The 14443-nt window shown below is 36.3% G+C and overlaps 3 protein-coding genes across 4 annotated transcripts; 1 reads left to right on the top strand and 2 right to left on the bottom strand.

Annotated features, from left to right (window-relative positions):
- Positions 1-370: 370 nt before the first annotated feature.
- On the bottom strand, positions 371-3003 carry LOC123221337. Its single transcript, XM_044644178.1, has 2 exons — positions 2066-3003; positions 371-559 (listed from the first exon to the last, which is right to left on the bottom strand). The coding sequence occupies exons 1-2, from the start codon at positions 2841-2843 to the stop codon at positions 453-455; spliced, it is 885 nt and encodes a 294-aa protein (XP_044500113.1). The 5' UTR covers positions 2844-3003; the 3' UTR covers positions 371-452.
- On the bottom strand, positions 2662-4954 carry LOC123221339 (1-Cys peroxiredoxin). The gene is given in 5 exon segments (XM_044644179.1): positions 2662-2751; positions 3023-3988; positions 4063-4209; positions 4285-4433; positions 4500-4954. Coding segments are annotated over 4 exon segments (681 nt in total). The 5' UTR covers positions 4639-4954; the 3' UTR covers positions 2662-2751; positions 3023-3742.
- A 130-nt stretch (positions 4955-5084) lies between these two features.
- LOC123221335 (importin beta-like SAD2 homolog) lies at positions 5085-14247 on the top strand. Of its 2 annotated transcripts, none has more exons than XM_044644175.1 (21): positions 5085-5513; positions 6028-6200; positions 6292-6462; positions 7018-7128; positions 7228-7305; positions 7623-7819; positions 7902-7962; positions 8308-8382; positions 8497-8574; positions 8725-8787; positions 8873-8956; positions 9040-9218; positions 9934-9973; positions 10071-10214; positions 10413-10532; positions 10649-10864; positions 11055-11231; positions 11535-12210; positions 12799-12992; positions 13199-13334; positions 14014-14247. In XM_044644175.1, the coding sequence occupies exons 1-21, from the start codon at positions 5360-5362 to the stop codon at positions 14163-14165; spliced, it is 3279 nt and encodes a 1092-aa protein (XP_044500110.1). In that variant the 5' UTR covers positions 5085-5359; the 3' UTR covers positions 14166-14247. The 2 variants fall into 2 exon arrangements, with proteins under 2 accessions (XP_044500110.1, XP_044500109.1); XM_044644174.1 differs by having other exon boundaries at positions 5088-5513; positions 11529-12210.
- The last annotated feature ends 196 nt before the right edge of the window (positions 14248-14443 follow it).

Below are 14443 nucleotides of genomic sequence, written 5' to 3'. Positions count from 1 at the left end.
AAAATCACTTAATACATTATCTTTATACTTATAAATTGTGTATATAGTTTTATTATTATAAATTATCATAAAAAAATTATTTATAAGTATGATAACATAAAGAATAAATTACTATTTCTCACCCACGGTTGCCAAATCATAGTTTTTTAAAATTGCTTAGCTTGAAAATAATTAAATTATAAATTTGATCTAAATCAATCTTAACTTAAATATTTGAATTAATTTAGACTTAGTTTGTTACATGACAATTAGTTAAATCATTGATTTCAATTTAACTTATTTAATCTAAATTAAGATTCAATTTTAACCACTTTAAAGTAAATTTGGTTTGTAGGGTTAAACATTTGAGTCCTTATTTTATCCCGAAACATTTTGGAATCAAACAATTCAAAATATGATTGATAATAGTTCAAATAAAGAGTCACCCATTATCAAAGTTTGCTTGCTACAAATCAACATGAAACTATGAAATCAAGAAATGTTCCCAGAGCCAAGAGAACTACGTGAAAAAATGTCCACGAAGCATGAGCTACTCCTTTATCGGTAAAACTGCCAGGAGCTGAAACACACAAAATATAATTGAAAAACCATCCAACAATAAACATAAGATGCATTCGTAGGCCGATTCATATCCTTACCTTGACAAAGAATAATAAGATAAGATAAATTAAATAGTCTAAATTTTATATTATAAAATAAGAGTAATTTTAAATTAAATAAGTCTATATATGAATTAGTTTAAATTTAGTTTGAATCTATTATAAGTAGCTCAAATTTATTATAACTAGTTTAAATTAAATTTGAATTAATTATAATAAATTTAGAATAATATTTGTAAGATAAATAATATTATCAATCAAATAAAAAATAAAAATACCAACAAAAAGAATAATATAACTAAACAATGGTTCAAATTAAATTTGAGATAAGTTCGCAAATTGAAAACTTAGAAATCAAAATTTAACTCAAATCAAATAAAAAATATATAATTTAAGTTAAAATCATTGGGTTTGAATGTATCTCTGCACAAAACTCAAAATGAAAATAATAATAGAATCTCTCTACAAAGCAAATAATATCTCGACATTAAAGGATGATAAGACAAAACTCAAGAGGCGATGAGATGCGAGGGCGCAGAGTCGTATTATTGCGTCAGGGTAATATGAAATGTCCGATTAAATAAAGGCCAAACGACTACGTCCCACCTAAGGTATGCTGCAAACTCAAGTTTTTACTCTTTAATTATAGAAATACTAAATACTCACCTATGACCAGTTAAATTTAACAAAATTCTAACTCCTAAAAATTTAATCTTATTTTCCCCTCTAAAAGTTTAAAAATTAATATTTTTTCCCTAAGATAAGTTTAAAAAGACTGTATTTCCTCCCTAGGGTTTAGTTTCCAAACCCTTTCATTTTCTCCGGCACCATCACCGGCAGTCTCTCTCTCCCGACGGTTTCTCTTTCACTGACGGCCCCCCTCAACTCCACCCCAATCCATCTGGAACAGAGAGACGTCATCTGAGAAGAGAAATCGTCTTCCCAAATGAAGACGACAAGTTGTCTCATCTTCGCCTTGGAAAATGATTGTCTTCCTAGACGACAACGACTTCGTCTTCCACGGCTTCTCCGACACTGATCAAGCGTCTAAATGAGAGGAAAGAGATCGTCGAAATGAGAGAATGCTTCGGGAGGGAGAGCCATCGGCAATGAAGCCGGAGATGTCGTCGGAGATTTCAAAACGAAACTCTAGAGTGAAACTGTGATTTTTTAAAACTTAGGTTGAGGGAAAATTTTAGTTTTTAAAGTTTAAGGGGGAAAAGTAAATTCTATTTTAGTTTATTTTTAATATTATAGAGAAAATGATTATTTTACCTTTACCACGGTTAATTTTAACTGCTAATAGGTGGATGTTTGGTGTTTTTATAATTAAAGGGTGGAAACTTGATAGTGCAGCATATCTTGGGTGGGAAATGGTCGTTTGGCCTTAAATAAATTGTAACTCTTAAAATGTGTAAAACTTGGAAAACAAGACTACGAAGACCGTGCTACAGTGAAATACTTACCACATTGTCTAGTAGCATTCATGGAAGTTGAGCAGAGGCACGTCATCCCTTCAGTCTCAGTATCGAACCCGCATGTCCCACCGGACAGCGAACACCGTTGGCATCCAGTATCAGGAATAGAAAAAGAAAGTTCGATCCCGTACACCCAATCCAGCGGGCCTATACCCTTCAAGCTATCTGTATTGATCACGCTTGTATAATGTGTGCAGTCCAAAATGTTCATGCTCATGTACTTCACTGTATCATAGTTAGTGAAGCAACACGGCGGAGAACTGTTGGTGAGTAAGTGGAAAACTCTGAACGCATTGCACGCTCCATAAAGTTCATCACAAGAGTGATCGGAGAAGTTGAAGCAAAGGTTTTTGTAATGGTTGAGAACTGGAGAGTCAACAGAGCAATTAAGGAGAGCGAAAACGGTGTCGGGTGATGGAGGCATCATGGCAGACTGAATATCTGTCATGATAAAGTCGTGGTGAGGTTGCAATATTGAGCATGTGGACATGGCGGGATCGTATACAACCATTGTTTTCTTATTGTAGTCTATGGACTGGACCTTGTAGCTGCCTGAAGGTGTTAAAAAGAACAAGTCATTGGTTGTACAGTTAAGCATATGCCGGTACTGCGGTGCGCCACAGCCGTCGTCGACGCCAAACGGGTAGCGGATGGGAATGTTGCCGCAGAAGCCCCTGCAAGTAGCAGAAGTGTGAAGCGGTTCAACAATTAGAGATAAAATGCTGATGATATTGAAGATTGTGAAGGGTGTCGGGAGAGACTGCATTTTGGTATTTCTTACAGAAGAGTAAAGATTTTACAGAGAAAAAAGTGTAGCACTAGTAAAGGCATCCCGGAATTTTCTCCACAAGTCAGGAACACTTTTTGACCGTTTGGATTAAGACAGCCTGGTATGGGGATCCACAAGTTGAAAAACGAGTGAAAGAATAAGAAAAAGCCATTCACCATTTCTGATCTTGTAAGTTCACTTGTGTGGCTCGCTTTACGAACACTTTGTCTGGTGTAGGTTGGAGTAGTGATGGTTAGCTGTTCTTTACGTGGAAAAGTATCAATTAGCCACCGTTATGCTGATGTGACATCTATCAAGCCATTACATGCAACTTATAAGAGCAATGGAGCCCGACCATCCATCGAGTTATTAGACCCTACCACCGAGCCGGTAAAACCGCATTTGAGGAACCCGAGCAAAAACACTGACCACCAAGTCGACCCCATTTTGGGAGAGCCTAAGCAACCCTATTTGGTCAAATTCGATCACACTTTTGGGTTAAAAAGGAACACCAAAATAAGATAACCTGAGCAATCCCACTTGACCAAAAGTGACCACTAAATCAATAAACCAAAAACTGACCACTAACCTGAGTGCAGAGTCAGTTTAGAGTCAAACCTGACTGTCACCTTAACCAACCGTTCTATGATGGGTTTTGTATATGTAACTTCAAAATTCTCGCCTCTTTTCGCTCATGCATTAATTTGTTCCATGGAGTAATATTACTTGTGAAAATGCAGTGCTCAACTGGCCCCATGAATTTAAAGATACACTAATCTTGAAGGCCTGGAAAATCTACCCAAAATGCCCAAACTAATACTAGCATACAGTAATTACTAACAGTTGATACATAGCATTTAAAGGAAAGGATTTCTACAGCACAGCTTTTCAGTCACTCAGACATTAACCAAACGTAAGTAATCCTTTTTGGATGGAAGTTCCAGAGTCTTGTAACCTTTGGGGAACTTTTCTTTTGCTTGCTCATTCGTCACACTGGGAGAAATCACCACAGGTTCTCCCGGCTTCCAGTTAGCAGGTGTTGCAATCTTGTGCTTTGTTCCCAACTGCAGAGAGTCTATCGCTCTCAACACTTCATCCATGTTCCGCCCCGTCGTTGCAGGGTAAAGAAAGCTCAGCTTAATCTCATCCACCATACCAAACAATTATGAACAACTTTTTAGCAAAAATAACTAAATATTTAGGTTGAATTACGCACCCTCTTGTCGGGGCCTACGATATGAAGGGCTCGAGATGGCATATGTTGTCCTTTTGAGTCTTTCTCATCTGGGTCTACCATGTTCAGTTGCTTGATGATCTCTTGTTTGGGATCTTCAATGTTCGGTTACGTCACCTTGCATCCAGGCTGCAGCACGCAAACAAAGTAATTGGCCTCTGACAAGAATATAGTAAGAATTGTTAAAAGAAACTTAGAGCTCACAACATAGGCTTCAATGTCCTCGGTCCAGTCACTATGGGACTACACATCGTCACAAGATAAACCCAGAAGCTTCACCCCTCTGTTTTCAAACTCCGGGATGTATTAGGCCATTTTAGCAAGTTCAGTTGTGCACACTGGAGTGAAATCACCTGCATGCATTCAAATTTTCTACATTCAACAACAAGAGAACACCAAATTAAACCATTCTTAGAAACCAAAAGACAAAAAGAACCAATCCGGATGAGAGAAGAGAAGAACCCAGCCATTGCCGATGTAGTCATGGATCTTCATCTTTCCTTGTGCAGTTTCAACATCAAGGTTGGGACAGATATCTCCAATTGTGAGGCCTGGCATGTTCAACACACTACAACTTTAACTTTCCTTCTTAGTAGTTATCTGATAGTGGAGAGATTACGAGGGTTTAAAAGGAGTGAACAGTCTTTGCAGGCTAAGAACGTGGCATCCTAAGTGGCTAGCACATTTTTTTGACAGTTAAGTAACTGAGTGTAAACCGTAGATGTTCTTCCTCGTGCACCTTTCATTTCATCATCTTTAATCAATTTTTGTGCGTGTATTTTCGTTCGTTAACTTGAAGATGACCGTTTGGGCAGTTGTATTGTATATCTATTTAAAGATCTATGCCTCATTTGTACCGTTCTGTCGTGGAATTGACAAATTCAGCTTGATAATCAAACATGTTAACAGTACCAACTACCGGGTTGTTTGTTTGGAAATGCCGGAAAACCGAATGTCTCGAAACCTGGACAATTTATTATATTAAATTTCGTACAAAATGTGACCCGGGGTCGGAGCTTAAATGGTAGAGCGGTGGCTTTGCAGGGGAAAACCACCGAGTTCGATCCTTCACATCTCCGAGTTTACATTTTCGCTGTTTCTACATCGAAACCGACATGTCGTCTTTTCTTTATCGCACTAAAGTTGATTTACAGCTAATTAATGACGGCAGATAAAATATTCTCCTTTTCCCGCCCAATATATTTGGCACCACCTGACTCTACAAATTGTTAGGGTTCTTCTTTTACCAAAACAACATAAACCAGAACCCAATCTCAGCATGGACGACGTCCACGTCGACGTCAATCAAGTGGCTCAGCTTCTAAACGATACGCTTAGTGGTGATGTCATCGTCGTTCGCTCCGCAACCGATACCCTGGACCGTCTCTCTCTCTTCCCTCGCTTTCCCTTCACGCTCCTCTCCATTACCACTGGTAATTACGTTAGTTTCTTTTTTGTTTTTAATAATATTGGCAAATTCTGCTTAATTGAACTCAATTAAACTGTGCTGGATTGTTTTTACCGAATTTTCCATTGCCGCAATTATGCAGTTCCCCTTTGCAGCTCCTTTCGCTTTGTTTTTCTGTTAATAATCATGACAAAATCAGTAACGACTGTGCTAAATTCATTCTTAGTGAATTTTGATGTTAGGAGTCCAAGCTCGTAAAATTATTGGTGGATAAATTAAAAAAAGTAACACAAAAAATAGGGCAATATTAAAAATAGTTACACTCAAATTATTATATGCTCTGTGAATTTGGTGTCATTTGATTTTTTGAGATTATTTACTTAAACCGAACTTAATTTTATTAAGAAAATGACCCTCTTTCAGACTTTTAGCAATTTATTTTGAGCAATGTATTTAATTTAAGATGATTGTGCGTATATTGTGTATTTTTTAAGAATGCTGTTTTGAGAATATGATGTTAGCACAACTTTTAATGATAGGAGGTCAAAATCAAGGGCAAAAAATGGCTGCGGCTTCATACTTGAAGAATTTCACAAGGCGAAACATTGAGAGCAATGTTTCATTCTCAAATATCAGTAAAGAATTCAAGGACCAGCTTATGCAAGCGTTGCTTGAAGCTGAACCTGCAGTTCTGAAAGTTTTAATTGAAGCAGTATGCATATGATACAATCTTTGTGCCTGGAAATTTAAAAATTGTGTTTGCAGTTGTTACTTAATTTATTAAAGGATTTTTTTGTTGGTAGTTTCGGATTATTATTAGTGTGGAGTTCAAGAAGCAAAATTCTTGGCCTGAACTTGTTCCTGATCTACGGACAGCTATTCAAAATAGTAACCTTATAAACAATGGTGCAAATTGTAGATGGAATACTGTCAATGCGCTCATAGTTCTTCATGCACTTGTTAGACCTTTCCAGGTATTTCTTATGTTTCTATGTATTAGTTGACTTGCCCGTAGTTGTTTCCTTTTTTGTTTCCGTCCATTCTAGAGAATGATGTAGAACCACTTTCCTAGTGTGGAGTCGTTTGTGATGGAAACCTGATACAATTGAAAGTTCATGGAAAATTTGGACATAACATAATTACTGTCAATTTGATGATGATGGAAATATATATCTTGATAAATAACTCCAAACTTACTACATTACTTTCCTATTTGATGGATTCTGCTGCAAATACCATGCCAATTAATGTTCCCTTATTAGGTTAGCTTTTTAAGGTGTTTGTTCATGCTATCATTTTTCTAACTTCCGTGAATTTACTTTCCTCTAGATAAATACGATGTGAATATTTGTCTTTCTCTTTTACCTATATAAATTTTTATCTGAGATAATATTCATTTGTAGACTCTCATTGCAACTCATCATTGGTATTTGATCTGAGAGGTGTCTTATTTAAACTTTTTTATTTAAAAATCAATCATCTGGTATTCCTTTCACTTTGTGGCTTCTAATTATTAGTGTTCTTGACAGTACTTTTTAAATCCTAAACTTGCCAAGGAGCCAGTACCACCACAACTTGAGTTCATTGCCAAGGAGATTATTGTGCCTATGCTAGCATTATTTCCTTGTTTTATTGAAAAGGTTGTTTTCTTTCCTCTTTTTTTGAACTGTCGTCCTCATCTTCAGTCACCACCTTTGTATGAACCTCCATAATAATGAACTTTAAGGTGTGTGAAACAGGTTTTTGCTGCCAGGGGTAGAACAGAACTGGAATCAGAAAAGATCCTTCTCATTGTTTGCAAGTGCATATATTGTTCTGTAAGTGCTGTTCAAAAAAGCTCTGTTACTTATATAAAATCATGCATAGGCTTTTAATGGAACACGGGTTTTTGCTTTTCTCTGTTATTTAATGGATTTCATAAAATGCTGAACAAAATTCTGATTAGTTCTTGTTATTCTTAGAGGAAGCCAAAATGTATAGATTTGATGGTCATTGTGCATATTCTGTATTGTTTGTTCTATAATAATTGGAGTACACCTGAAGTCATTGCTATTCCTACTTTATTTCTCTTGCATATTCTTTTGATTTTTCTTGTGCTCCTGATGTTTCTCTTGAATTATGATTTGTTTTATAGGTTAAGTCGTACATGCCATCTGCTCTGGCTCCTCACGTGCCTTCATTTTGTCAGAATCTGATTGCGATTCTGGGTAGTTTGAGTTTTGATGGCAGTCTTAGTCTAGGAGATGATTACTTGCTAAGGATGAAAACCGGAAAGAGGAGTTTACTCATTTTCTGTTCATTGGTCACCCGGCATCGGAAGTATTCTGATAAGTACTACCCTAATTTTCCATTTAATTGTAATACATTAAACTATTGGTGGTTAGTCTTTATTTAGTTTTCCATATTATTTCAGGTTGATGCCAGACATCACAAACTGTGTTCTACAGATAGTTAAATATAGCACAAATATCAGTGTAAGTTTTTCTTTTAATTTCTTTTTCCTCAATTACTTCACAGTTGGCGTGTACATTTTGACAGAATTTGATTTGCATCATGAAGAGGGGAATCTATTGACTGCCTGAAAATAAACCACTCATTATCTGTTAGATCACGAAAACTTCATTTGGAGTGTTTTACACTTTTATTTTTGGTTAAAAGGAAAAGAAATCTATTATTTTCTTCAATGTTGTTGCTTTCATTTGATTCTGTATGACTGATGAATGAATCAATTTTTGCTTTCTTACAGGCTTATCGTCTTTGTAGCTTTCCTTTTCTATTTTGTTGGATTTAAGAATTAAATAATGTTGTTCGTTGTGCAGAAGCTTGATTTCCCGCAAGAGAGGATCATATCATTAGCTTTTGATGTGATTTCACATGTTCTGGAGACAGGCCCTGTAATTTCTTCTACATTTGTTGGTTTACTGTTCAATTATACAATAAGAGGTTTTTCTTGACAAGATCTTACTAGAATTTCTACAATTTTGATGTTTTTCGGTCATTTGAGACAGGGATGGAGATTAGTTTCACCCCATTTTTCATTTTTATTGGACAATGCAATATTCCCAGCATTGGTACTGAATGAGAAGGTATGGTATCTTATAGTTAAAAGAGAGAGTAACAGTATAATATCTACATAGGAAAAACCATGTTTACTAACAACAATTGAGAATATTTTTTTAAAGTTTGAAGTTGACCAGTACAAATTTTCTGGTTCTTATAGTTGTGGTTGTGAGCAGGATATTTCAGAGTGGGAAGAAGATGCAGATGAGTACATACGGAAAAATCTTCCTTCAGAACTTGTATGAGTGTATATGATCTTTGGGAGTTACTCTATAACTATTCTAAATATTATGGCCATTGATCTTTTTCCTCTTTGCTGGTCAGGAAGAAGTTTCTGGATGGAGGGAAGATTTATTTACAGCCAGAAAAAGTGCTATAAACTTACTGGGTGTTATTTCAATGTCAAAGGTTTTTATTTGATTGTCCTCAATAAAGGTCTGAGCTATGTATTTCTATAAAGTTGACATTCAGTTTTCCTTTAATGCCTTCAGGGACCTCCAACTGGGCCTTGTACTAATGGTTCTTCGGCTCTGTCCAAGCGTAAGAAAAGTGAAAAGAGTAGGAGAAATAATCAGCATCGTTCTATGGGGGAGTTGTTGGTGCTTCCATATCTGTCAAAGTTTCCTGTTCCATGTGATGTGAATGCATCTGATTCTAGAATTTTGAATGAGTAAGTTTGCTACCATGTCTCATATATTTTGTAATGGTCCACATTTTGTTTTAATGCTCAATTTTTTAAGCTTAAGTTCCTGCAATTTATCCTAAAAGATACACTAAGAATTGTATGCATCATAAGCTCAATTACTAGGATTTGGTTTTAATAAAGAGTGGTTTTGTTCTCTTTTGTTCTTTCCCCTTCATACGGTGGCTTGTGGACCAATCAATGTCTCAAGACATTCACATAACAAGGCTACTTTAATGTTAGAAGTTGTCATTTTCATGTGCAGTCATTTCAAAGTTCAAGCTCTCTATTTTTAATTTTTTCAAATAGATTGATGAAGTATTGTGGCCACTTATATTGAATCAAGTTTTAGCAAATTGTTTTATGGCTTTCTGTTGTTCAAGTACATAAGAATATAAGAGAAGGTGATGAATTCAAATAAATGAGGATCTTAAGTCTTATAATATCTTAGCAGTGCCAGTTGTATGCCTCCTTTATTTTCTTTCTTTCTTTTGTGGTTCTGCTAATTCTTATCCCTGTTAACATGCTTTGTATTCCTTATGTTCATGCATTGTCATCATCATTTTCCCATATTCATCATTTTCTTCTATGGAGATGCCTATCACTTCTATTCTGAATGCTTATTACTTTCTTATTTAAAATTTCTTTAGTATCTTTTACGCTTCTTTTATTTCTTATTCTGTTGGTATGCCAACTATGGCAGTTATTATGCAGTTCTGATGGCTTATGGTGGCCTGCAAGATGTAAGGAAATCTGTTTCTTTTGTTCAACCATTAATGAAGTGTGGTTTAGTGAGAATTTACAAATGAGGATTTTCAAAATGTGATATCACATTTGCAGTTCCTAAGGGAGCAGAAACCTGAATTCACAACAAATCTGATTCGTAATCGGGTGCTACCATTGTATGCTATGTCTATGTGCCCACCGTACTTGGTTGCCTCAGCGAACTGGGTCCTTGGAGAGTTAGGGTCCTGTCTGCCGGAAGTAAGACAGTTACTGCTTTTGAGCTTTTCTTTTCTCATTTCACTTGTCCAAAAGCATTGTTTTTTTAATCATGCACTTAATATTTTACATTTGCTTGATATTTTGATACACTCTCATAAGTACTGATTTTCGTTTTTAATTTTCTGATATATCATACTCTTCATCATTATATTCTGAGTTTTCAGTCTTGCTTTTCAGGATATGAGTGCTGGTGTGTATTCCTCGTTGCTTAAGGCATTGGCAATGCCAGATAAGGAGGAAGTTTCATTTTATCCTGTGCGGGTTTCAGCGGCTGGGGCAATCGTTGGGCTACTTGAAGTATGTGTCCAAAATCCAAATCAACATTTTGAATTGCTTTATGGGGAATATGTGCTTCTGGTTACTCACCTGGCTTCTATGTCTTTTTTTTATTTTTCATTTTGATTTTGCTTCAGAATGACTACCCACCACCTGAGTGGTATCCACTTCTTCAAGTTCTAGTTGGAAGAATTGGTATTGAAGATGAAGAGAATTCCATTTTATTTGAGCTTCTCAGTTCTGTTGTGGGGGCTGCAAATGAAAATGTTGTAGATCATATTCCTTTTATCGTTTCATCACTGGTTGGTGCAATCTCAAAGCATATACATCCCAATTCAGAACCATGGCCTCAAGTATGTGAAGATTCCTGTTCCTAGGCTGTTTAGTTAGTCAATTTAAATAAAATTTCCTGGAAACAGAAAGGGAGGATGAACAAGAAAACTGTTGTAGCATATAAAAAGGGCATTTGAGAATTCTGTATGATATTATTGTTATTAACTGTTGCAAATTTCAAATGATGAAGGGATATTGCATTCTTATTAGGTGGTTGAACGGGGCTTTGCGGCATTAGCACTCATGGCTCAGTCTTGGGAGAACTCCATGCCTGAAGAGGTTGAGCAGGACAAGTCCAGTGAAAAGTGGAAGTCTGGTCAAGCTGCCATTGCTAAATCTTTGTCAGTGCTCTTGCAACATGCTTGGCTTTCATGCCTTCATCCCTTGGTTAGTCTTAAGTTCCCCATGTTATATGGAAAACTTGGTTCTTTCTCTTAATTATTGACTTGGATCGTATTTATTTATTTATTTTCAAATGATAATCTGCTGGAATTTTTTCAAATCCTAAAGGGGGAGATTTTTATTGTGCTTTGACTTAAAAGATTTTCATTGCTCTGAATCCATTTAAGATCAGTTTCATAATCTACGTATTGGTGGATTTATCTTATTCTTTTCATTTGTTAGATTATTGATAATTGTCGCAATTAATATTTGCTCATTGAACATGTATGGATACATCACTAGGATCAGGAAGGTGAAGTTTCTACCCCTTTATCATGCATAGATGATTCTTCAACATTGCTGCGGTCTATCATGCTCTCTGTCTCCAGAAGCAATGCTATTGTAGAGCTTAAATTATCAGAGTTATTATTAGTTTGGGCTGATATGATTGCGGACTGGCATGCTTGGGAAGAAACAGAGGATTTGTCTATATTTGACTGCATTAAGGAGGTTGTTAGTCTACACAGTAAATATGGGCTCAAGAATTTTGTTGTTAGACAGATGCCATCCCCTCCTGCTCCACCTGTGCCCCGGCGGTCAATAATTGAAGGCATTTCTGCCTTTCTGAGTGAGGCCATTCTACAATATCCATCTGCAACATGGAGGGCCTGCTCATGTGTGCATACACTGTTACTTGTTCTGAATTACTCCTCTGAAACAGAGGGTGTGAAGCAATCATTGGCAGTTGTTTTCAGCCGAGCAGCACTTTCTCATTTTAAAGCAATTCAAATCAAGCCTTGCCCACTTTGGAAGCCTTTGGTGCTTGCTATATCATCATGCTACCTATGTTATCCTGAAATAGTGGAGGGAACTTTAAATAAGGATGAGGATGGAGGTTTCACAATCTGGGGATCTGCACTTGCTTTTGTTTGTAGTAGCACTTTTGAACCTGGTCTTTGCACAGAGTCTGAGATTAAGTTAGCTGGTTAGTTCCTTACTTCCTAATTTGAATTACTTGGGGGAAACAGTCTTATTATGACAGCTACATCTTTGGATGTGTACAGCTACTTCTCTTTTTAGCATATCGCTCAACAATCCTTTCTTATTCTCAAGAAATAATGCAGCCTATTGGTTGGCTGTTGTGGGCAACATGTGGCTGAACATTGTTTTATGTATGATTGGTACTGTTTGACATTTAATTTTTTCTGATTGTTGTTTTAAATGGTGCCTTGGGGCCCCACCTGACTGATCATGGTTCAACATTTTGGCTGGATGGGGATTTGACCTATGTTGTTACTCCAGAACTGTTGATGAGTTCATAATACTAGCATTTGATTTGTGTTGTGTCACATATAGCACTTGTAGGACTCCTCAAATTACAGTCCTTATGATGTTGCTTTGTTGTATGGGCAGATGGCTATTCAGTAACATAATACTAATACTCTGACCTTTCTAGGGTTGAAGTTGAATTTCTACTTTGGTTGACATTCTTTTTTTCTGTTATCTTCTTTCACTGCTCTCTTTCCTGAATTATCTCAGTGTAAGGGCCTATCTAATTGCTGTTAATTTGCAGTATTAACACTGACCAAGGTGGTTGAGCGGCTTCTAGGGTTAGGGAGTCCAGGGGGCAATTTGTTATGGGATTGCTATGCTTCACTGATGGAGGGATCTGTGCGACTGAAAGAAGTACAGGAAGAAACAGAAAATGAAGAAGAGGCTGAAGATGAAGAGGAAGATTATAATGAAGAAAGCCAAGATGATGATGAGGTTTGACCTTCAAATATCTTCTACTGATCTAAATTCCAAGGGATGCTATCATTTACTGTTTGCCCAGGCATAGAAATAAATTGGCAATTAAAGCTGAATTTAGGTGTATATGGAAGATTAGGTTTTTAATGTTTGAACTATGCTAATGCTTCTCCTATGTAGTTGATATCTGGAAAGTAAACATTGTGTTTGGCTTTGTTTATTAGGATTCTGAAGGTGATGAATGTGAAGAAACTGAAGAGGAGTTTCTGGAAAGGTATGCTCAAGCAGCAGTTGACTTGGAAAATAATACACTTGTTGAAGAAGGGGACGTAGAAGATCAAGAATATGACATCGATTTGGGTAAGCCTCTTAATACATTGCTTTATCAAAAAATTGATGAAAAATCTTTTGCAAGCTATTGGACGGTTGAAATTGATTTCATTTCCGCTTGAAGTTAATCTATGTAACTATGTTATCTTGCAAATTGAGAAAATTAGGTGCTGACCTTTTCAAAATTCATTCATTGGGATTTTATTTTGATGTTCATTTCTGAAATTTCCTGTCTTCTGTAAAGCATAGTTTGAAAATGCCTTATCAGACAGGGTTAGACACCTTAATTTTTCAGGTATAATCCTCTTATCTCTATTTGGGGATATGGTATTTCAGGAAACTCATAGCAGCAGCTAAAAGAGGAAGTTTATTGTTTTTCATACATGAATACCTAGACATGATAAGCATCTTTGTATATTCAAGAACGGAGACAAACCTGTTGCAATAGTAGCAGCTAGTGCAACAGATCAGATCCACGGATTCTATTAATAGAACCATAAAACTTTGGCATCATGTTTCATGTGCTGTTGTGTCTTTGTATGCACATTTAACCATATCCATGTGATAACAATTGTGCTGAGGATTTGATATTTACATAATTTGCTGCATATATATGCCAGGGATGTGAACTGATGTGCTTTATGCAGAGCTTCTTAAACGCAACTGCTTTGAATTATTTATTTATTGGCTGCTCTGGTTGTAATTATAGGTTGTTTAGAAGAGGTTGATCAACTGAAAGTTGTTGCATCGTTGATAGAGAGATACCACAATGTTCTCATGCAAGGACGGGCATTGCTATCACACGAGGTAATTTCAAAATTCCTGGATGCCTTCCCTAAGTACAATTTGTATTTCCAGTAATCAAAGTGATATGGGGGCTTTGTAAATTTTTTCCAAGGTTGAGTATGAGATGCCTAAAAATCCTGAAACTTCATTATTTAAATTGGCTTGTGTTTGTATTATTTTTTGTATTGACGGTTGTTAGTATAAAAAAAAATATTGCCCCAAGAGAGAGTAGGAGATAGTTCACAACTCTTCAGCCGCTGCCACCTAAGAACTTAATCCTTGGACGTGGACTGAATCCTATCACAACTCAAAAGCTTTTTTGGATTCTTCCCATGCCTGATTTATCTTTTCAG

Source organism: Mangifera indica, chromosome 7 (assembly GCF_011075055.1).
Source record: "Mangifera indica cultivar Alphonso chromosome 7, CATAS_Mindica_2.1, whole genome shotgun sequence".
NCBI classification, from domain to species: Eukaryota; Viridiplantae; Streptophyta; class Magnoliopsida; order Sapindales; family Anacardiaceae; genus Mangifera; species Mangifera indica.
This window is presented reverse-complemented; position numbering and strand designations above follow the sequence as displayed.

What these genes read in the sequence shown, in the direction of transcription:
- LOC123221337 (XM_044644178.1), bottom strand. Translation starts at nt 2,843, where the DNA reads ATGCAGTCTCTCCCGACACCCTTCACAATCTTCAATATCATCAGCATT. An exon ending in GAATGCTACTAGACAATGTG is followed by an intron (nt 560 to 2,065) that starts GTAAGTATTTCA and finishes TGTGTGTTTCAG; the next exon opens with CTCCTGGCAGTTTTACCGAT.
- LOC123221335 (XM_044644174.1), top strand. Translation starts at nt 5,360, where the DNA reads ATGGACGACGTCCACGTCGACGTCAATCAAGTGGCTCAGCTTCTAAAC. An exon ending in GATTCTAGAATTTTGAATGA is followed by an intron (nt 9,219 to 9,933) that starts GTAAGTTTGCTA and finishes CAACTATGGCAG; the next exon opens with TTATTATGCAGTTCTGATGG. An exon ending in ATTCAGAACCATGGCCTCAA is followed by an intron (nt 10,865 to 11,054) that starts GTATGTGAAGAT and finishes CATTCTTATTAG; the next exon opens with GTGGTTGAACGGGGCTTTGC.